Source organism: Canis lupus, chromosome 3 (genome assembly GCF_048164855.1).
Source record: "Canis lupus baileyi chromosome 3, mCanLup2.hap1, whole genome shotgun sequence".
In the NCBI taxonomy this organism is placed as follows: domain Eukaryota; kingdom Metazoa; phylum Chordata; class Mammalia; order Carnivora; family Canidae; genus Canis; species Canis lupus.
The window spans coordinates 43,913,130-43,935,747 of NC_132840.1; the positions used below are offsets into that span (position 1 = coordinate 43,913,130).

General features: G+C 40.6%; 1 protein-coding gene across 2 annotated transcripts in view; it reads left to right on the forward strand.

Moving 5' to 3' along the window:
- AK4 (adenylate kinase 4) overlaps nucleotides 1-22,618 on the forward strand; it is a 69,560-nt gene that overhangs the window by 40,432 nt on the left and 6,510 nt on the right. Inside the window, exons 3-4 of one of the 2 annotated variants that reach the window (XR_012028212.1) lie at nucleotides 17,984-18,156; nucleotides 21,641-21,838. Coding sequence is in view for 1 of the 2 variants with exons in the window: in XM_072820633.1 (XP_072676734.1) it covers nucleotides 17,984-18,156; nucleotides 21,641-21,759 (292 nt within the window). In the remaining variant the exon portion in view is untranslated. The remainder of the gene's footprint in view (nucleotides 1-17,983; nucleotides 18,157-21,640; nucleotides 21,839-22,618) is intronic. The other variant, XM_072820633.1, reaches the window with a different exon arrangement.

Genomic DNA, 22,618 nt, shown 5'->3' on the forward strand with positions numbered 1-22,618 from the left:
AATGGTGGGTGGAACCAAGTAGAGTGGATGCAAGCCAAGGGGGCTTGTTGGATGGGGTGGCTGAGTGCTCTGTGGTTTGGTCAGCTATGTCTTTGCTAAAAATGGTTCAGCACTAACTACCTTATCTTTGCAGTGTACTTTCAGCTGGGCAAGAAACACTGTTTTATGTATCAATACATGTTTATATATGTGTGTGTGGGGGGGGTTATTCCTCCTTTTCTGTCTTTCTTTAATTTATTTGGAACTTTAATGTGTGAGAACAGTTGAAACAAATAGTTTAATTTTTAAGACAAATATTCTAGGGAAATGGAATGTGCTATAAGCCTTCTAATTTTGTTATAATCCCATGTTTTTTTTTTGTTTTGTTTTTAGTCATATAAAGAGAGTATTTACTGCTTACTAGGTGATCTTGAGGTGAAACCATAACCTCAAGAGACAGTAACCGTCTCTTTAAAACAAATATAAATTCTTCACTTTTTACAGAACGGGCTGGTAGCAGGTTGGGGTGAGTGGGGAGAGGTATTAGTAATAGAGCTTTTCATTTCTAAATTTGACTACTGACCTGTGTATTAAAATAGTAAACCTGCAGGTTCTTAAACTCAGTCTTAATTTATCTCCAGGTAGCAAGATATAACAGAATTGTTTACCATATTACTATAGGTGAGGTATCAAAATATTTCAAATTTGTTGTCAGAATTTGGTTTATGAAAAAGCATTAAATTCTGGCATTATGAGTGGAATATAATTTAAGCCTTTCATTGGAATAAAGGTCCCTTTGGAACGAGAGTCATCCATTGGGTCCATGGTGGTATGTTCCATTTGTGGTTCAGCACAGTGTTGAATACTGACTGACTGGTGCTTTCTGTAGATAATTCTGGGATTTTTTTTTTTTTTTTTTTTAAGCAAAAGTCAGAGCTGCTTGAATGTGTGTAGTGTTTGTGTGTGTGTTTGTTTTCCCTCAGAGTTAAATGATCTCAGACCAGTGCTATTTCCAAGGTTCGTATTTACACAGAGCCCTGGGTAAGCAAGTAAAAAGTGAATGCCAGGAAACCGAACTGCATGTGGTCACCATGTAGCCATAATAATCTTCTCCAAAATGAGCATCTGAAAGTTTCTTTTAAAACAAACTTAACATTTTTTAAATCACCTTCTTGGAAGAAGGAATTATAATACCTGAGACCTATATTTGATTATATTTTCTAACATGATTATTAAATATTCAGGTATTCTTAAATGAAAGGATTTATAGTCATGTAATTAATTTCAGATTGAATAGTGTACCGGGAAGAACACATGACTTCATCAGAGGAAAGTAGGCAGAAAAAAGAAATGGTGTCTGTATCTACTCTAAATAAAACTAAACGGGAATAATAATGAGTTACACAGGAAAAGACCATTACTCAGCAAGATTATATTATGAAGAGTCATTTTGGTGATGCCTGACTTGAAATTTAGCATGCTCTTATCTTGTGATATACCTTATCCAAAGTGTGGAGCCCATTCAGACTTTATGTCTAGCTATTGATTCCATTAAGGCTACTGCAACCTCTTTGTTAATGGTCCCAGGCAATTGTGCAAATTGCTTTTGGTTCTAAGTATCCATAATTCTTCCTACAACTGAGTATTTATTGAGCACCAATTCTGTGCCAGGCACCACCAAGACACCACACAGTAGAGCAACATAGTGGGTAGGACCTGGCCCTTGTGGCATTTAGGATCTAGTGATGATTCCACTTTTGTGCTTCCCTAGGTAGTAAAGATTGTCCTTGATTTCTATGCTTTAAATCCAAGCTAGGGCAGGCCGGGTGGCTCAGCAGTTTAGCGCCACCTTCAGCCCAGGGTGTGATACTGGAGACCCGGGATCAAGCGGGCTCCCTGCATGGAGCCTGCTTCTCCCTCTGCCTGTGTGTCTGCCTCTCTCTCTCTTTCTCTGTGTCTCTCATGAATAAAGTAAAACTATAAAGAAATAAGTCAATCAATCAATCCAAGCTATAAGAACTTTGTTTTTATCCTATGACTTTCCTACATTCAGTGTCCTTGGTGTCTGTATGAGCTCTGAGGATCTGACAAAAAAACATGGTAAAACCTTGGGTCTTTTCTCCTGTTCTTTTGGTTGAATTCTTTGCTGACTCTGTCCCCATATCCATTTCCAATGGCTTTCTTCTGATTGCTCTGACCAATGCTGTGGATTGAGGAACAATTTTCATATAGTAGGCAACCCTGACTTTGTTTATTTGCTCTGTGTTTTCAGAGAATGATTTTAACAAGCAAAGCATTAAGGGCCATATGGAAAACATATGTATACAGATATTTGAACTCACCCTAGAAAAACTTGGTTCAGAGATCAAAACACAAATTGAGTGTACATTTTTTGTGTGTCCCAATGAGCTTGGCATTGGTCTGAGGAGGAAAGAACATATTTCCTGGGCTTAGTCTAGGAGGAGCAAATACTGCATAAACAGTTGGAGTCTAGGACCCTGGGGGCCCCAGTGGAGGGAGTGAAAGGTGAAGGGTAGCACTGAGGAGAAAGGAACTGACCCTATCTTAGGGGTGAGGGAGGCAGCTTATCAAGGCTTCCTGGAGAAGGTGACACCAAGAGCTAAATTTTGAAAGAATAAAAAGCACCTTTTATTGGTGGAGAGAACATCATATGCAAAAGATATAGAGCTTTAACGATGTGTGTTCCCGGAAACCACAGGTAATTGGATAGTCTGAGAGCTGAAAATATGAGCATACAAGGTCAGAAAGTTAAACACTTCACGAAATTCAAAAGCAGGGCACTGAGGAAGCATCAAAGTTAATATTAGAAATGAGTTAGAAGGAAGTTTAAAATTTAAAACCTTGAGTTTGAAAGAATAACTTATTTTTTTAACTTTCTAACCAACATTTTAGAATTAACTAGATTTTGGGGTTTTTTTGTTTTGTTTTTAAGTAGGCTCTACGCCCTGTGTGGGGCTTGCTGACCCTGAGATCAAGAGTCGATGCTCTACTAACTGAACCACCCAGGCACCCCTAAAATTAATTAGATTTTTAACATGTTAAATTTAGATCTACTTTAGATATATATAGAAGATTTTATTCATGAGAAACACAGAATATATATTTTATTTATTATATAAATATATAATGATTTATTATAATAAATATAAAATATATAAGTATATATTTATAGATTTTATTTACTTATTCATGAGAGACACACAAAGGGGCAGAGACATAGGCAGAGGGAGAAGCAGGCTTCGGGCATGGGAAGCCCAATACAGGACTCTATCCCAAGACTCCAGGATCACAACTTGAGCCGAAGGCAGAGACGCTCAACCACTGAGCCACCCAGGTGCCCTGATCTACTTTAGATATTAAACTATGATTTCTCTCTATCTGGGCATATCTCATACACTTTGAGACACACTTAGCCCATGTGCTATTGCCACTTAATTAGAAGCCCATAAAGTAAGACACAGGGATGAAACTACTAATTTTAGATGGTAGGTGAGCCTGCTTCCCTAATTTATGAAACAGGTATCTCAGGAATTAAATGAATTGCAAAAATTCATTGCAAAGCTTCATCCAAAGCACCTGAGGCATACTTTGCTAGTTTAATAATGAAACAATTACTGGGCATTTACTATACACAGAGCACCAAACTGGGAAAACAGAAGTATGGTGGAAAAAGCATGGACTTCTAGCTCATACCTGAATATCATTATGTTATTGTTGGCTATGTCATCTTGAGCGAGCATACTTACCTTTTTTGGATTCTTTCTCCTCATCCATAAAATAGTAGGAGCACCTGTGGCATAGGTATGCGAGGATTGGCTAACAAATGTAAAACTCCTAGTAGAATCCTGAAACATAGTAGGTGGTCAAGTGGTAGTTACACGTTACTATCGATGTTGTATGTACATACAAACACATACTGACACTGACATAGATGTTAGAACTTAGAATTTCATTAATAAATGGCTGAGAAACTGAAAAATGTCATTGTAATAAAATCATCATATTCATCCCTCATTAAGTTCACCTGGACAAAGTGTATCTAAACAAAATTCTCCATCCTCATTAAACCTTACTTAATAATATAAAACAGAATAATATAAAACTCTGTTAATTGTCCTATCACTAATAAGAAAAACCCAGATTTTGGAGAGATGAAAAAGTTGATTAGGATAAAAAGAGTAAGATGTGAAAAAATAAGAAGTGGAAAAAATGTAGGGAATTTTATTTTTTTACACTGTCCTTATAAAAGTAATGCATGATTACTATAAAACATTCAGAGCATATAGAAAAATATAAGGGAAGTCACCTATTCACCTAAAATCCCACTAGGGAGAAATAATAGGATTAACAATTAAATCACCTCATGTACATATTCACCTAGAAGTGTGTAAGAATGACACCACATTTTATGTACTTTTTAAAAGTATTTATTAGTTTTACACAAATTTAACAATAGCAAAGCTAAAGAGAACCTGAAGGAATTGTTACTGTATTTCAGATAAATTTTTCACCACCAGGGATATTAATTCTTGAGGGGCTCTTTAAGATTATGAAAGGCATTAAGAGATGGACATTTGTTTTTTTATTTCACATTTCAGATTGAGACAGAGAGATATTGTCTTTCTGCAGTGAACAGTAAGAGGATTAATGTACTTATACTTCCTCCCACATCTTCTCCCCTCCCTCCATCTGAATTTTTGTTGGATTTTGTTGCTAAAATCTATTATAAATTTTCTTCTGTAACTTGAATTTCCTAGGTTTTTTTGGGTCATACATCTACAAGACTTAAATGAATTCTGTGCTCTGGTTTTCTTACCCACTACCACATCTCTGTTCGCTTATTTTGATTCATCTTTTAGTTATATCTCTGAATAGACTAGAAACCTCAAATTATACGCTTTATTTTTCAAAAAACCATTTTATTTATTTATTTATTTATTTATTTATTTATTTATTTATTTGAGAGAGAGGGAGTGAGAGCACAAGCTGGCAGGGAGAGTCAGAAGCAGGCTCCCCGCTGAGCAGGGAAGCCCAATGAATTCTGTGCTCTGGTTTTCTTACCCACTACCACATCTCTGTTCGCTTATTTTGATTCATCTTTTAGTTATATCTCTGAATAGACTAGAAACCTCAAATTATACACTTTATTTTTCAAAAAACCATTTTATTTATTTATTTATTTATTTATTTATTTATTTATTTATTTATTTATTTATTTGAGAGAGAGGGAGTGAGAGCACAAGCTGGCAGGGAGAGTCAGAAGCAGGCTCCCCGCTGAGCAGGGAAGCCCAATGGGAGGCTCAACCCCAGGACCTGGGATCATGACCTGAGCTAAAGGGAGATGTGTAACCAACTGAGCCACCCTGGTGCCCCTCAAATTATACACTTTAAATGAGGAATTGTTTGCATGCAAATACTATCTGGATAAAGCTACACTACTTTTAACCACTCTTTTCCATTCATCATTACCTTGGTTGGTTGGATTTCGTTGGATATTCTCTTCCTTGTGTTCTCTCCCTCCTCTTTCCCTCCCTCATAGCAGAGGGCTCACGGGGGGCTATGTTCCCTGAGTTCTCATGTTTGAGAATGTTTCCTCATCACAGCAGTTCAGTTGGCTGTGGTATTCCTGGGCGGTCCTCGTGGCCTTGGGAGCTTTGTAGCCATTGTTTGGTCTTCTTCCTGCCGGGATTATTGCTCTGGAAAGCCCTAAGGCCAGTCCGACTTTTCCTCCTTTTTGAATATGATTTTTTTTCCCTATATAGACTTCCTGAAAAATTGTTTCTTTATACATGAAGTAAATAGAATACCTCAGTGTCGTTTTTTGCCCTTCCTCCTATATGTAGTGTGTCCTCTTGATTTCCAGTTCTACCTAACCTTTCAGAGGAGGGTCCCATATTATATCTTTTTTTGTCCTTTTCAGTTTTTCTATTTCAAGGATGCCAGTTTTATCAGATATTATATTGAATATTTTTTGTCTTTATCATATTTTGTTGAAAATTTTCAAGCCTTTGTGTTCCTTTTGTCTTCATATATGTTCAGATCTCTTTTCCTGAGGGCAGGGGAGGGCAAAACTTCGTTTATATCCCATAACCACTTCAGAATTTCTTTACCTTTATGTGCTGTGTGTGCTAATGATGCAGGGCCCTTTTATTTGCCATTTCCTCTACCTGCAGGGTTGTGCCTCTGGATTGTCATGAGGATTGCTTCATTCAAATATCCCTTCCTCACTGAGTCCTTGCTGTACCATCCTATCTACCCATTTCATTCTTTCTTCTTACCTTGTAATCATGTGACTTGTGGATTTATCTGCGTATTTGATATTTTGTACCGTCCTGTACATATAGTTGTGTTTGACACATAGAAAAAGTTTGTAAGCACATGGTGTGATGATGAGAGGTCTCACCTGTAGCCGGTAGCTGGCTTATGTAGGGGATAGTTGGCTTCTGTTCTTTTACTTGGAGTAAAAATATGGGCCTATAGTGCAAACATTTACGAATTCCTTTTGTCTTAATTGAGATAGAGTGAGACCAGTTTTCCCCTAATTTGTTTATATAGAACCTTAGGTTTAAAGAACAAGTAAACAGAATCCTTAAATGGAAGGGCCCTTAAGCAAAGGATTACCTAACTGCTTGTTCCTCAGTGTAGTATGCATCTTCCCTCACTGGGAAAGGGCCTTCATGGTTTTAGTATAACTTAAGAACAAAGGTTCTAAGCTAAGAGTTTCATCTATATCCTTAAACAGGAAGAATCATTACACCTGATGTCAGAGTTCTCAACACCATTTGGGGATTTCTCCCAAGAATCCCTACCTAATAGGAATTCATCTTTTATATCACTAAGCCACTTGGAATATCCAAATTTATGGATTAAAACCAAATTTTCTGTAATAATTATCTTCTATCAGTAGGTCCGTAAGTAAGTGATTATAGCATACCTCGGTTTTCAAATCATTTACTACTCCTTGAGAGCAGGACTTACTTATTACAAATCTAGGATAAAATCAATGTAATAGAAGAGTTCTAAATGTCCCTGAAAGATTTCAGTGACAGGAAGCAGGTCCTAAGCTCTCTGCTCAGTGGGAAATGTGGAACTCACAAAGTGATGTGATATGATGTAGCTGAAGCTCTTTTTGCCAACATCTGGAGCACAGCTGTGTCTTATTCTTTTCACCATCTGTTAATAAAACTGGATGAAGTAGAATATGGAGGTTTTGGATACATGTACAAATAAATATTATGCAAACAGATAAGGTAATTATAAGATGTAAGACAGGAAAGGCCTTGATAAAACAGGTTTTGACGGTGATTAATTTTAAGTTGCTACTGGGGGCTTATGGTCGGTGGTGTAAATTATTTGAATGCCCCTAGGTTAGGGAGGACTGCAAGAATAACTGCCTGCTTTCAACTTTATTCATTCAATGATTGATTGTGATGGACAGTGGCTTGCATATTTGTAACTTGGTTCTTGGTTCCCCAACAATTGGGAAGAGATGAGTGGTCAGTAGGAAGAAGCAGACTCCACGCAGGAAGCCCAGTGTGGGACTCGATCCTGGGACTCTGGGATCACTCCCTGAGCCTAAGACAGATGCTCAACTGCTGAGCCCCCCAGGCATCCCTGTTGGCCCCAGATCTTAATGGACATAGGAAGGGGGCCTTGATGTTGTGTGGCCTTTTCACCAGTTGCCAATCCCAGGCGAATGTTGGAAGTTGCCCTTCAGAACTGCCCTTTTATTTCCATCAAGCAGAGAGGTCTTGCTTTTCTGCCTGGGAATGTGGTGGTGGACTCTGGCTCTGCACCCTTCCTCTGGAGTAAATGCACTCCAAATTAGAAAAACAGAAGTGTCCTAGTTCCCTCTTCCCCTCCACTGCCTCAGCTTGCTGTTGCAGCACCTCCTGCTTTGGCTGCCCTCCCTCAGGCTTTTGGCATGGCTGAGAGGAGCAGGTGCCAAGGGCCAATGGTTGGCACTGCTGGGAGCATACCACGTTAGGGATTTAGCAACATCTTCCTACATACACATGGTGAATCTTTTTTGGGGGGAGGGGAGGTTAAAAAATAATATGTAGGTACCATAATTAGTGATACATGACAAATTTTGGGAGAAATTTAACTACATAACATTTCGGTGTTCAACATGGATTGGTTATTTGATTCAACAGGACATAGCAGCTCTTCTAGGGCTTAGGTTAGGAGAGGGATAGCTTAGTAGGAAGCATGAGGTGGGTTTCCTTTTTTTTTTTTTTTTTTTTTTTTTGATGAGGTGGGTTTTCTATCCTCCTGGTAAGAAACCATGTGATGAACAGTCTCATGTGTAGTTAAAGGGAGGAAAGCAAACTCTTCAGCACTTAAGTGGGTTCTTTATTTACTTTACTGACTGGATTTTCTGGTTTCCTTAACAATTAGCGGAATATGTTCACTTGGATTAGGTTATCTAAGGAAGCTGGAATTCTGTTTAAGTCCTTTAGAAAACATGTCTTTGAGGATTACTTTTAGTAAATATAAAAGCATACCACAATTTATTGCAGCTCTTGCTAAATAGAAGAATTATTCATGCTGCCACTTGTTGACATAATTTGACTGTGCATCTAGACCCCTTGGTCAGTAATCCCTGCTCACGAGGAATACCAGATCCACATGGAGTCTGACTATATCCTGGGCACTTCTGGAGTAAACACAGCCCCAGCCTTCAGGGAGTTTGTAATTTTTAGTAAGAGCTATAAACAACAAGGTTTAAAGAATACACACCCATACCTAGAGTGGCAAATTCTCTTGTCTAGTCTACATCACTGGTTTCTTTTTTTTTCTTTTATTTTTTTTTTTAATTTTTATTTACTTATGATAGTCACAGAGAGAGAGAGAGAGGCAGAGACACAGGCAGAGGGAGAAGCAGGCTCCATGCACCGGGAGCCCGATGTGAGATTTGATCCCGGGTCTCCAGGATTGCGCCCTGGGCCAAAGGCAGGCGCCAAACCGCTGCGCCACCCAGGGATCCCATCACTGGTTTCTTTTCAAATCCCAATATCTTAGCAATTTGAGGTGCAAAGCAATTGAATCTCATAGCAGGAATAGATCTTTAGAAGAGAACTCAGATCAGTGACTATCAAATGCTAACTAAATGTATTTTTTTTTTTTTTTTTTTATTTATTTCTGATAGTCACAGAGAGAGAGAGAGAGAGAGGCAGAGACACAGGCAGAGGGAGAAGCAGGCTCCATGCACCGGGAGCCTGACGTGGGATTCGATCCTGGGTCTCCAGGATCGTGCCCTGGGCTAAAGGCAGGCGCCAAACCGCTGCGCCACCCAGGGATCCCTAACTAAATGTATTAAAGAGCAAAATACCTACATTTTCCCTCACCAAAGTCAAAATGAACATCTATTCCCCGATACAGGGGCCTTCTTTGTTGATAATCAGTTTCCACTAGTCTTCATATTGTGCTCCTCTGACAATATATTCATTAAAAAAAAAAAAAGGTATTGCTGGATAATAATACTCTGCTAAAAATGGTTTAAAATGTGCTGGTCAGGTTGCACCTTACCTGACAGTCTGTTCTTAGTAGCTGATTGATGTGAGAATTGCATCTGAATTGCTTTGATTTGCTCAGCACAACTCGAGACACTGATGTAAATCACTTCAAAGGATGCTGCCTTTTAGGATGCTGTTTCATATGGTATGACCTGAAGCCTTAAATTAGGATCTGTAGGCTGAAGAATATTCCTATTTTGAGAGTCTTGTAGACATATAGCCACTTCTCTCTTTTTTTTTTTTTTTTTAAGATTTTATTTATTTATTCATGATAGTCACAGAGAGAGAGAGAGAGGCAGAGACACAGGCAGAGGGAGAAGCAGGCTCCATGCACCGGGAGCCCGACGTGGGATTCGATCCCGGGTCTCCAGGATCGCGCCCTGGGCCAAAGGCAGGCGCCAAACCGCTGCGCCACCCAGGGATCCCAGCCACTTCTCTCTTCATGGAGCCTTTGCCTCATGCCTAACCAGGGTAGCAGGGCTCCTCTTGAGGACCTGTGATTCTGCATCTCAGGCTTCAGAAAGAGCCCCAGCCCATTGCTAGGGCCTTTGTAACACCGTCAGAGACTAGGACACCATACCTGCCCTGAAAATTGTACTATTTGATCCTAGTAACTTCCAACTGTGCCTTTTATATCTGTGATGCTTGGTTATTAAGGGAAGGGTAAGTCATCCCTCAGTGTCCTTTTGTCTTCTTTATCCTCTTTGCTTTCTTTATTACTGATTCCCCTCTTCCTTCCTCCTAATTCTTTACTTTTCCACTGTACCCTCTAGATCCTCTTTCCTTATAACATTCTCTACCCTCCTCCCTGAGTTTTCTCTGACTCTTTGCAGAATACTCTATCTTCTGCCTTAAAGAAAACTTGAGTCTCCCCTTAGGATGCGACCTTCTTGTCTCTTCTGTTATGGGGGAGACTTGTTCTCCCATGTGAACGTAGCATGTTGGGTGATGGTAGTGGTACTAACCTGTCTCCCCCTGCTCCTTCCATCCTTTTCTAAAAGTTTGAACTTATTTTTTCCTTCATGTCTTTCTTGTTATCGCCTCATTTTCCCCCAGTGTTGGCTCTTTGCCCCATTTGCCACTCGGCCCCCCTGCTGTTTACCGTGTGTCAGCTCCTGTGCTGGGATTTACATATAGTAATTTGCTTATTCCTCACAACCTTCTGAATTGGACATTACCATGCTTGTTTTGTAGGTGCAGAGAGATGGATACAGGGTCACAATGTGAGTAGGTGTCATAAGTGCACGTCAAACCCAGGCAGTTTGTCTCTGGAACCTATATTCTATCTGCTAAGCTATTTCCCCTAGTGTGCTTCAAGTCATGTGCAACTTAGATGTCCATCAGTTGGGAATTGGTTACATTATGGTACATCCAAACTGTGGAGTGCTCTGCAATTATCTGGGAGAGTGAGAAAGCATTATGTACTATATAGGAAGAAACCTCCAAGATACATTAAAAGAAAAAAAGCCAGGTGCCAGACATTTGTGTGTGTGTGTGTGTGTGTAGAATCTTGTGTGGCTGTGCCTGCAGCACCAGGCCAGGTGGTGTCCCTGAAGTTGCACAGGATTTTGATTTCTCCAGCTGTTTCGTAGGTGGACTCCTGCAGTCCTCATGAGCAGGCATTTCTCCTGGGCTGCAGTTTTCTGCATGGGAGGAAGACAGCATCAGGTGGCATGTGGCGTGCGATTCTGGGAGTCAGCCCTTGGTTCCGGTCTAGGTTCCTCAGTTCTTAAATGTGTGGTTTTGGGCAAGTCACTTAACTTTTCTGAGCCTCAGTTTTTATAACTTTAAAATGGGAGTGACACCGACCTTGCAGAATTATTGTAACTATTCACATAATTTATCTACTCATTCAACAAATATTTATGCAGCATCACTTTGTGCCAGGCACTGTTTGAGGATTCAAGAATGTAGTAGTAAAGAACTGTAAAGGTTCTGCCCTGATTTAGCTCACCTTCTGGTGAGAGTAGAAACACTTACAAAATAAAGTTAAGTCATATAGAGTAAATGCTGTTGAAATCTATGAAGAGGAAGAAAGAAGGAGAGAGAGAGAAAGGAAAGGGAAGGAAAGGAAAGGAAAGGAAAGGAAAGGAAAGGAAAGGAAGGAAAAAAGAAAAGAAAAGGAGGGAGGGTGGGTGAGGAGGGGCGCCGGGCGGAGCAGCAGTATAGGAGGGTGGTTAGAGAAGTTCTCCCCGGCAAGGCACGTATTAAGCCAAGCCTTGGGGGAGCTGAGGGCACACATAGGTACCTAAAGCAAGAGTGTGTCAAGCTGAGGGAACATAAACTAAGTGTTCAAGGCGATAACAGGCTGCCGGTTTGAGAATGACCAGGATAGGATGTCAGTGTGGCCGGCACAGCGATGATGGGCAGAGACGTGAGGTGAGAGAGGTGACAGGAGCAAGAGTAGGCCCTCTAGGTCCCTGCATACTTTTGGCTTTTCTTCGAATTAAATCGATCTGACATGTCAGGGATGCTCAGCAAATACTAACTGTGCTGGTGAGGGTGCTACCAGGATGCTCCGCTCTTTTGGGTAGAAGCAAGTTAGATGGAGTGACATTTAGGATTCTTTTAATAATTATTTTTTTATACCCGCGGAACAGCAGCATAGTAGACTAGAGAGAGCACTTGCAAGACCAGAGACCTGACCCTAAATCCTGTTCTGCTGCTCACCCTCACTGAGTTCCAGCTTACTCATCTGTTAAACCCAGGCTCCTTGTTCCTGCTCTGCCCACCTCCTCCCAGGGTGGGTGTGAAGAATAAGAACTAAATTTCTGCGAATGCTTTGTAAACAGTAGACCACAACGCATAGGTATGTTTGCTGAACTACTGTGGGGACGTGGACTTAGAAGCCATCGAGTCCAGGTTCTCCGCAAACACAGTTACCTCATCTGTGAATGTTTCCCAAAACGAGGCTTCCTGGGGAAGACTGCATGAATGTCACCTTTCTTGACGTGGATTCTGTGTTCCAGTTAATGCAACTGTGCACGGATTAGGCCCTCGGAACTGACGTCCTGCTGCTGTCAGCAGCGTAAGGTTGAGCCTCTGTGCTGAATTTTACCAGCCTGTTTAACTTTAACTCAGATTAAAGCTCATCATCATAAGGTATTGAACGGGGTCGAGGAAAGTAGACTTAGGGTGTTTTACTGTTAAACACGAGGTAGGTGATGACAGGGGCAAATAGCAGAGTGGGAAGCTTGAGGCAGAAGCAGCCATGCTGAGCCCAATCCAGAGCTTGCCCAGGTTGTACTCCCTTTTGAGTGTGTGGGACCTAGAATGTGCAGACTGTGTGGCTAATGACTGCAGGGGCTGACCTGTAGTTGTGGTAGAGAGCACAAAACACCTGGGACTCCCCAGATGAGCAAATCTCAGGAAAGGCATTAAATCAAGGCAAGTTGGGGGATGAAGACCTCTTTCATTCTGCCTTCTGCCTGAATTGGGGAACCAGCAGGACTCACAGGAGAGCTCTACAATGGGCAGCCTGGGGTGGCTCAGCTGTTTAGTGCCGACTTCCGTCCAGGGTGTGATCCTGGCATGGAGCCTGCTTCTTCCTCTGCCTGTGTCTCTGCCCCTCTCTCTTTCTCTCTCTCTCTCTGTGTCTCTCTCTCTCTCTCTCTCTCTGTCTCTCGTGAGTAAATAAATAAAATCTTAAAAAAAAAAAAAGGAGAGCTCTGCAAGAGCAACAGCAGCCATTTATTGAGTGCTCACTATGGGCCTAACACTTTACATCTTACACATTTTACAAAGATTGTCTCTTTTATTCCCCAACAGCCCCATGCAGTAGGCATTACCTTTTGTTATGGGCTGAGTTGTGCCTCTCTTAATTCATCTGTTCAAATCCTGACCCCTAGTACCTTGTAATTTGACTCTTCTTTGGTGATGAGGTCATTAAAGAGGTAATTCAGTTAAATGAGTTCTTGAGGTGTGCCTTAATGTAATATGAGTACTGTAGAGTACTGTAGTGTCTTTATAAGTAGAGGATTTGGATGCAGACTTCAACAGAGGAAAAGCCCTTTGGAAGACACAGGGAGAAGGCAGCCATCTGTGCAAGCCAAAGAGAGAGGCCTTAGAAGAGACCAACCTTCCCGACACCTTGATCTGAGACTCGTAGCCTCCAGGAGGACTATGAGAAAATAAATTTTTGTTGTTTAAGCCACCTGTTCCGTGGCACTTTGTAATGGCAGCCCTAGCAAATTAATACACCCTTGTTTTATATCTGAGAAGACTAAGGACCAGAGAGAGATTACAAAGCTAGTGGAAGTTCTTGCAGTCAAGGCTGGGTAGAGCTGGGCTTGAAATCCAGGGGTGTCTGGGTCCAGAGCTTGTGCCCATAACTAACATGTTCCACTGAGCTCTGAGTTTTCCAGCTTACCACTGCTTCTCTTCAATTTTGAAAAAGCAGCCTGGCACCCAGGTCTCTGACTTGTCCACTGTTTTCACTATTCTACTGTATCTTGTCCCCTGCCACACCACTTTCTTAGAGGTAAGATCCCGGACAGGAATGGCATAAACAGGTCACTTGAGATAGGGGCTTAGTGAATCTGGAAAGATTTGCTTCAGTTTGGGAATTTACTTCCTGGTGCTCTTGCCATGAAACTGAGGTAAAGAAAACTCTTCAAAGTGGTTTGAACCTGCTTAGAAGTGGTGTTAAACCTTCCCCCAAATGGGATAGATACATGTAGTTAGTATTGTACTTTCACTGTTGCTGTCACTGGGAAGTTTGGTGGTTCTTAACCAGCCAGAGTCACCGGGATAACTTTTTAAAAAAACACCTAAGCCCTGCTCCTAGGTATTCCATTCTGGGAAGAATGGCATGGAATCTGGGCAGTAATAAGCTCTCCGTCCTCCCCCGCCGCCCTACCATTTTAAGTCTTCCCTGATAATGTCGATGTGCCCCTTTAGATGGAAAACTCTTAAAGTTGTAGAATGACTTAGTTCTCTTGTTGGTACTTCTTAACCATTAACATGGTTGCATTCCAACAGCATTAACATCCTAAAACATAACTCTTCCATTTTAGCTTTAATTGTAGGTTTCTGTGTTTTCCCTGGTTCTTTCTACTTTAACCTATTTCAAGGATAGGGGGATATGATGAGAGCCACTGTATTAACAGAAGACCTCTAAGCCACCATAATTATTCTCTGGTCTTTAGCAGGTCTGAATGTTAGAGCCCCAAAGGTAGACACTACCCAACATTTTTGAAATCTGTTCCTTCTGAGTTCAACTTTTATTATATACAGTTGTTTTCCACCCATTCCTCCAGAGGGCTCCAGAGTTTAGAAACTGTTGTAGGGTTGTTGAGCAGACTGGCTTCTATCCAGTAGAGTAGGAAACTGTAGCCAATAAGATCTGAGTTTTTATTCGTTGGAGGAACTGTTATATTCTCGTTCAGGGCTTCCTCTTCTTTCCTACTGCATTCTTCAGCTTTCATCCTCTATCCAAAGGATAAAGAACAATGTTTTCTTGTCAGAGTAGTGGTTAGTGATGTAGAACCCAAGGCCAGGGACCGAGGCCGAGAACTTGGGTCTTTAGAGGAATGAACCCTTAAGTTCTTTGTGCACGTTTATCAGTAAAAATGTTGACTTTACTTCTTCAGTATATGGATTGTGTGAATTATGTGCCTAATCATAATATGATTTTATTAATATATGCCTTATAAAATATACCCGCCAGAATAAAATTTTAAAAAGAATGAACAAAACAACAGTGCAACAGAGGTTGTTTTCATTCTGCACTCCAGTGAGGGTCACTTTGGAAGCCACTGCTTTAGAAAATGGTTTTTCCTTAAAAAGGGATTTGGGGGAGTGGCATGGAGATTAATCTCCAAGATTGGGACTGTTTTGGCTGCAGGCTCCAGGTGTCAATTTGAAGCCTTCGTGAAGAGCACGTTATATGGGGAAAAAGGTGGGCCCTGGCCGTCTGTGAGAGAGTGCCTTTTTCACTTTACTGGAATTTCAGTGTTGGATGTCCAGGTACAGTACCAGAGGATAACAAAGGGAGTGAGGCGTGTCTTAAATCCCATTTCAGGAAACTCATTTTCTAAAGCAGACTGTGGTGCATAGTGTAGGGGAAGCTAGGCTAAAGTTGACTCATAGACTTAGCATAGATCCCAGGTACTGAACTTTCCCACAGCATCCCCAGACCTGGCTTACAGTGAGCAGTTATGGGAAGGGAGGTGGAGGTGGCGAAAAGCACCTGGTTGAGGCTGTGTATAGTATTCAATAAGGAATTTGGTGGGAAAGAGGATATGTGGACTCTTATCTGGACTCCTCTGAAACTCCTTGCCCACTGCACAACCTCTGTTGTCATAGATGGAATTGAGCCCTGAGGACCCACCTGGAGCCAAATCTCACTCCTTGGTGACCCAGATAGTATCCCTTTGTTATCTACCTGGCAGCTATCACAAATTTAAAGCTTTAGGATATACCTAGGTGCTGTGAAGCCCCAATTCTAAAATTAAGTTTGTTTTTGTACTTAATAAAGAAGTTGCTTAATAAATTAGTATGCAAACAGTCAAGCCATTCCAGAGTGGAAAGAAAAAAAATGACATACTTTTACAGGGCTTGACAGAGTACTATAATTTCATAGAATTAAATTGGGAGCTTAAAATAAGGCAACTGGACAAATAAGTATGGCCACCAAAGGGAAGACTAGAAGACAACTATGCTAGTGTTTCATGCCAGTGTTTGCCCACTGTGTGCCAGGCATTGCTGTCTTCCAGTGCTAAGGCCAAGTGGCCATAGTGTACTTGATCTTAGGCAGATAAAGTTTGACCTTTCACTTCCCTAAATGTCAGGTAGTCCTAACTTGATCTAACAAATGATGGTGGGAGTTGAAAAAAGTCTAATTAGTCAGCAGTTCTTTATTAAGGGCAGTATTTTTTCTATTCTGAAAGTATATGCTCAATTAAAAAATATTAGAAACTAGAAGAGTGGAAAGGAATCACTCATGTTCCCACCTCAGAAAAAAACACATGAACGTATTTCCCACATAATTTCCCAACATGTGGGCACCTTTTTTGTGAAGAGGATGCTTAGGCATAGAGCCACTATGAGAGGAAGGAGACAGTACAAGTAGATGGCTGTTGGTACAAGAAGCAGCACCTGGGCTGCAAGATTAGAAATACCTATTTCTATGTTGAGGCCAGTCCGAATGCATGATGGGGTCACAAAAGACAGCATATGAGCATGTGAAAGCAGTTTCTTCTGGTGTTACCTGTAATGCTGGAGTAACCCTTTTGCCCATTGGGAACATGTGAGTACCTTGGGTTAGGCACATCATAGCCAGTGAACTGAGATCTGCCCGCAAGATAAGCTTTTCCTCACCTCTGTTGAAACTTGCTTTTTCTTTCCCTGTCATAACAGTAGAGTTTGAACATGCCCCAGGTTTGGCTCTCTTCATTCTTGTGTCTTTTTGGAAGAGATGTAACTTACTCTATATCCCTTCTATAATAAATAACATCACAAGTTAGATATTGCGGGGACCATTGGATAATTTCCCTTATGGGAGAAATTAGAAAATAAGCTCCAAGGGAAGCCTAGAATGAACTATGTGTAGTGAAAGCTGAGTTTCTTTTTTTCCTTCTAATCCACTGTGCAGCAATCCTTTTATCAAATACAGTAAGTGAATTACTGGAAAAATTAAAATAAATTCAAGTGTAAATTTTAGATTCAGGAGGCTTAAAATTACTGTGAAATTGCTATAAAATTCCTAAATGCATTTTTCTTATTTCTGTAGTTACTGTGCTAGATTACAGACCACAGTTGAGTTTTGCAAGCAGTAGGGAACAGATAAAAAAATATATGATATAGGGATCTCTGGGTGGCGCAGTGGTTTGGCGCCTGCCTTTAGCCCAGGGCGCGATCCTGGAGACCCGGGATCGAATCCCACGTCGGGCTCCCGGTGCATGGAGCCTGCTTCTCCCTCTGCCTATGTCTCTGCCTCTCTCTCTCTCTCTCTCTCTCTCTGTGACTATCATAAATAAATAAAAATTAAAATATATATGATATATAATTATACATATATATATATCTATAATTTGGGGGGTAGCATAAGATTAATATACTAATCGCTGTTAAAGCTATAAAAGAACACAAATATAATTTTGTTCTTTGCTTCTTTCATAGGAGAGGAAGTGGAGGTGATATGACCTGCCTAAAGTTATATGAGTAGTTAAGAGCAAAGTCAGGACTAATTAGGTGATTTTTTAATTTAGGGCACTCTCTACTTGTGTCGTGTAACTCCTTAATCTTGGAGTATCTCAAATGCCAAAGCTGGGTTATAAAGTAGCCTATTTTCTTCTAATAAATTTTTGGAGGTTCCAAATAAAAATTTGGAAATTCCTGATAAAAACTTCTTTCTGGGTGGTATACGTATAAATTTGATTATTCTATCAACTGAAAATATTTCATTGACTCATTGGAATTGGGAAATGTCTTGCATTTGATTATGTTTTGTTTTTGGCATTTAGGTTTTCCTAGGACATTAGTTCAGGCTGAAGCCCTGGACAAAATCTGTGAGCTGGATCTAGTGATCACTTTGAACATTCCATTTGAAACACTCAAAGATCGTCTCAGCCGACGTTGGATTCACCCTCCTAGTGGAAGGGTATATAACCTGGACTTCAATCCACCTCACGTACATGTAAGAATATACCAAGTACTTTTACAGACTGACAAGAAAGAGGCAAGTTGTAAAATATAGGAAGGATATGAATAGATTATTCAAAAGAGGGCAAATCTACATGGCCACAGGTATTTGAAATTTTTTAATTCACCAGTGGTCAAGAAACACAAATTAAGGTTTATAACATCTGTTGCTGGTGGGGATCTGGAAAATGGCACTCTCATCTTTATTAGGCATATAATGTTTTAATAGTGTTTTAATTTATTTTATTTTTTTTTAAGATTTTATTTATTTGACACAGAGAGAAAGAGAGAGCACAAACAGTGGGGAGCAGCAGGTGGAGGGAGAGGGAGAAGCAGGCTCCACACTGAGCAGGGAGCTGGACTCAGGGTGTGTTCCTAGGATCCCGGGATTATGACCTAAGCTGAAGGCAGATGCTTAACCAACCGAGCCACTCAGGTGTCCCCAGTAGTGTTTTTAGAAAGCAATCTAGCAATGTACATTAACATTTTAAAATATGTATTTCATTCAACCCACTGCTGGGAGTATAGGTTGTAGAAATGAAAGCATTAGCAGGTAAGGTCCTGTACAGTGATGCTTACTTCAGTAATGATTTTAGAGAAAAAACAAAATCTGAAAACAGAAATGAATGTTCACTTACAGGGGATGACTAAATGAACGAGAGAATATCTATATCATGGAATATCTATATCATGTACTCAGTGAAAAGAATGGCTTCATGCTTTCCGCTTTAATCTGAAGTACTATTTCCTCCCAAGTATTACTGAATATGAAAAGTAAATATTGGGCAGCCTCGGTGGCGCAGCGGTTTAGCGCCGCCTGCAGCCCAGGGTGTGATCCTGGAGACCCGGGATTGAGTCCCATGTCGGGCTCCCTGCATGGAGCCTGCTTCTCTCTCTGCCTCTCTCTCTCTCTCTCTGTGTGTCTCTCATGAATAAATAAATAGAATCTTAAAAAAAAAAAGTAAATAGCACAATGATTCCATTTTTGGAAAACAGTGACCCTCCTTCTTTACACATATCTGTTTGTATGTGGATATGTGCTCTCCAGCTTCATAAGAGCAGGGATAAATAGGGCTAGGCCTGAATAAAGACCTGGGGTCATAGTGGGTGATATCATGGGAGTGATGACGGTGAGGGTGTAAAGGGACTGGGAGGACTAGAAGAATAAACAGTTCCAAAAATGACATGTGTTTACATGAAATAAACCTATGTAAAGGTACATGTTTAAAGAAGCTTTTTAAGTGAACAAATTCATTTAAAAAGCTTGTTCTTTCTGGTAAAGACATGAATTAGTTCAATGTGATTCTTACCTCTAGTTACTGTTACTTGCGATCATCCAAATGTGGAAGGGGTGACAATTCCGTTGTATTGGATTAATGTATATGGAATTGGTAGACCTGATTATAGTCAGTCAATAATTACTACAGAAAACCAACTTCAAGAGCTGGGATGCCTTTCCAGCTCCCGAGTGCCATAGATATGGTAAAGTTCCAGTGAGTCTTGTTCATTTGGGCAAAGCACTAGTTGCCTTTTGAAGTCTTCTTTTTAAAATCTAATAAATACTTCTGGAATTCCTTTTTTAGGTCCCTTCCTCCTTTATCTCTCAAGAAATTAGTATGGGGGGAAAACAGATGGAGGGGTAAAGAGGATTCTGAATATGCACTCAAGTCCAGCACAGATGCTTCACATTTTAGCTCTGCCTAGACTTGCTGAAGCAAAGATTCTAGTAAAGTTTGAGAACCTTTAACACTGAGTTGTTTCAAAGACTGGGTATCCTAAAAGAACACCTGCAATTAGAGTGGTGCCTCTAAAGACCGCAGTGAAAGTGTTTGTCTACCAGCCACTGTGGCCCAGCTCTCCCAGAAGGAGGGATGCTGTCACCCTAGCATCATTCTGCTTTTTCTAGAAAAAAAGTTATATTTACTAGTGATCTGAGGTCCTGGAAATGACTTCTGAGCTTTGCAGCTCTAAGTAAAATAAAATTGAAGAGAATATAGGTGATGTACAGCCTTCTCCCACCCCCATCTCACCTGTTGGGTCAGGATAACAACCATGGAAAACACATGTGATGATTATGGGGCTCACCAATAAATCATAAGTACAAGTTATGTGCCAAGGCCCTGAGCTATAATGGAATTTTAGTGTGTTTCAAATTTATAACTGGTTTCTGATTATCCAGTTGAGTTTCCTGAGCCTTTTGGTTCTGCTCTAGCCTGCTTCTGGATAGATTTATTTCTTGTGACTGTCTCCCCTGGTGGGTAAGAATCATGGACATTGAAGCAAGATCCTCTATATGTCTGTGTTGCTGTTTATAAGTAGGTATGTTTCCTGAAGAGGTTAAAATACATAAAAAATTAGGGTTTCTAAATTGCAATTTTTTATTCTCAGAATGTTTGTTCCTGATTATCATAGGTATATAATCCATGCCTATTTTAATCTACCTTTAGGTACGTCATTATGTGAGCTAGTAAAATAACTTGAGTAAGCTTAATCTCAGGGAAGAATTTGAAAGCTAGCAGAGGCAAGGCTGAGATGCCTTCTCCTAGATTTGTGTTCTCCAAAGGAAACTAGTTGATTTTTGAGACATTTTTCTTTTTTTTTCTTTTAAAGATTGTATTTATTTATTTTAGAGAAAGAAAGTGTGCAAGAGTGGGGAGGGGCAGAGGGGGAGTGAGAGAATCTCAGACTCCCTATTGAGTCAGAGTCTGATGGGGGAGGAGGACTCCATCTCAAATCTGAGATCATGACCTGAGTGAAACCAAGAGTCAGATGCTCAACCAGTTGAGCCGAGGCACTCCCTAGACATTCGATTTTCCATATTAATAACTCAAACTTTAGAAAACAAGGCAGTTTGAGGAATGTTTAGAGGGCCAGAGTGACATTGTCTAAAGGCTGTTTTTTGTTGGAAGAGGCAGCATGGAGCTTTAAACTGTAAATTAATTAATTAATTTATTCATTTTTAAAGATTTTATTTATTTATTTATGAGAGATGCAGAGAGAGAGAGAGGCAGAGACACAGGCAGAGGGAGAAGCAGGCTCCATGCAGGGAGCCTGACGTGGGACGTGATTCTGGAGTCTCGGGATCAAGTCCCACATCGGGCTCCCTGCATGGAGCCTGCTTCTCCCTCTGCCTGTGTCTCTGTTTCTCTCTCTCTGTGTCTTTCATGAATAAATAAATAAAATCCTTTAAAAAAAATAAAAATAAAGAAATAAAGTATTTATCAAGAGCACTGGAACATGTTTGGAAAGATCTGAGAAGTTCATAAAGATTTCGTGTCAGCTCTCACAAAAGGTTAACATTACTGTTAAGAGTGCTATTTCTTTTTCAATTACTTTCACTGTTACCATTGTCGCTCAGGCCTGATTCATCATGTGGTAAGGGTCAAAGGTGAATACATGGATTTTTTTGCACAGGAAAGTTTTTTTTTTGGAATGACCCAGGTGTTGGCTGTATTAACTGATGTCTCTGGTATTTGTAGGGGATTGATGACATCACGGGTGAGCCATTAGTCCAGCAGGAGGATGATAAACCTGAAGCAGTGGCTGCCAGGCTAAGGCAGTACAAGGATGTGGCAAAGCCAGTCATTGAATTATACAAGTGAGTGTATTTCAACATTTTCATGGCAGACGGTCTGTTAGAACCGTGTGGCGCACAGTGGGAAGGACGCCAGGCTGAGGTAGGGTGGTGTTTCTTTAAGCTAGATAAAACTGAAAGGCCCAGTATCTCCCTGGGAGTCCAGTGAAATGCTGGGATTGTATCTGAGAGAAACAGTCCGGTCTTTTATGCTGAAATTCTTGTAATACAGGGACCAAAACCTGATCATCTTTGTGTGGTTGTAAAATTCTGTCTAGGATTATTGTCATCGTTCTTTTCAAGGATCTGAAATATAATGGTTTATATTTTGATACTGCCACATGTAAATATCTCATTTGGATAGAAGATTAGAAGGGTGCTTTTGCCTAGATATGCCTAGTGGGAATTTTTTTTTAAGATTTTATTTATTAAAAAAAAAAGATTTTATTTATTTATTCAAGAGAGACAGAGAGAGGCAGAGACAAAGGCAGAGGGATAAGCAAGCTCCCTGCAGGGAGCCTGATGTGGGACTCGATCTCAGGACTCGGGGATCATGTCCTGAACCAAAGGCAGATGCTCAACCATTGAGCCACCCAGGCGTCCCTGTCTAGAGGGAATTTAACAACAACAACAAAAAGGGCTAAAGCTATAAGCTACAGATGACAAATTCAAGTGGCTGCACGGGCCAGGCAGTTACTAGAAATGAGTGTCAGACCCCGTGGGGGATGTTAATCTGGGCAATTGAATGACAGTTGAACTGTACAGCTCCTATGGTTCTAGCCAGTTATTACCACAGGGTACTCAGGCCCAGAGTGGCCAGTGATCCCTGTTTTTCAAGAGAAGCAGAAATCTGGCTATGTGGGGAGACAAAAAAACACACAGT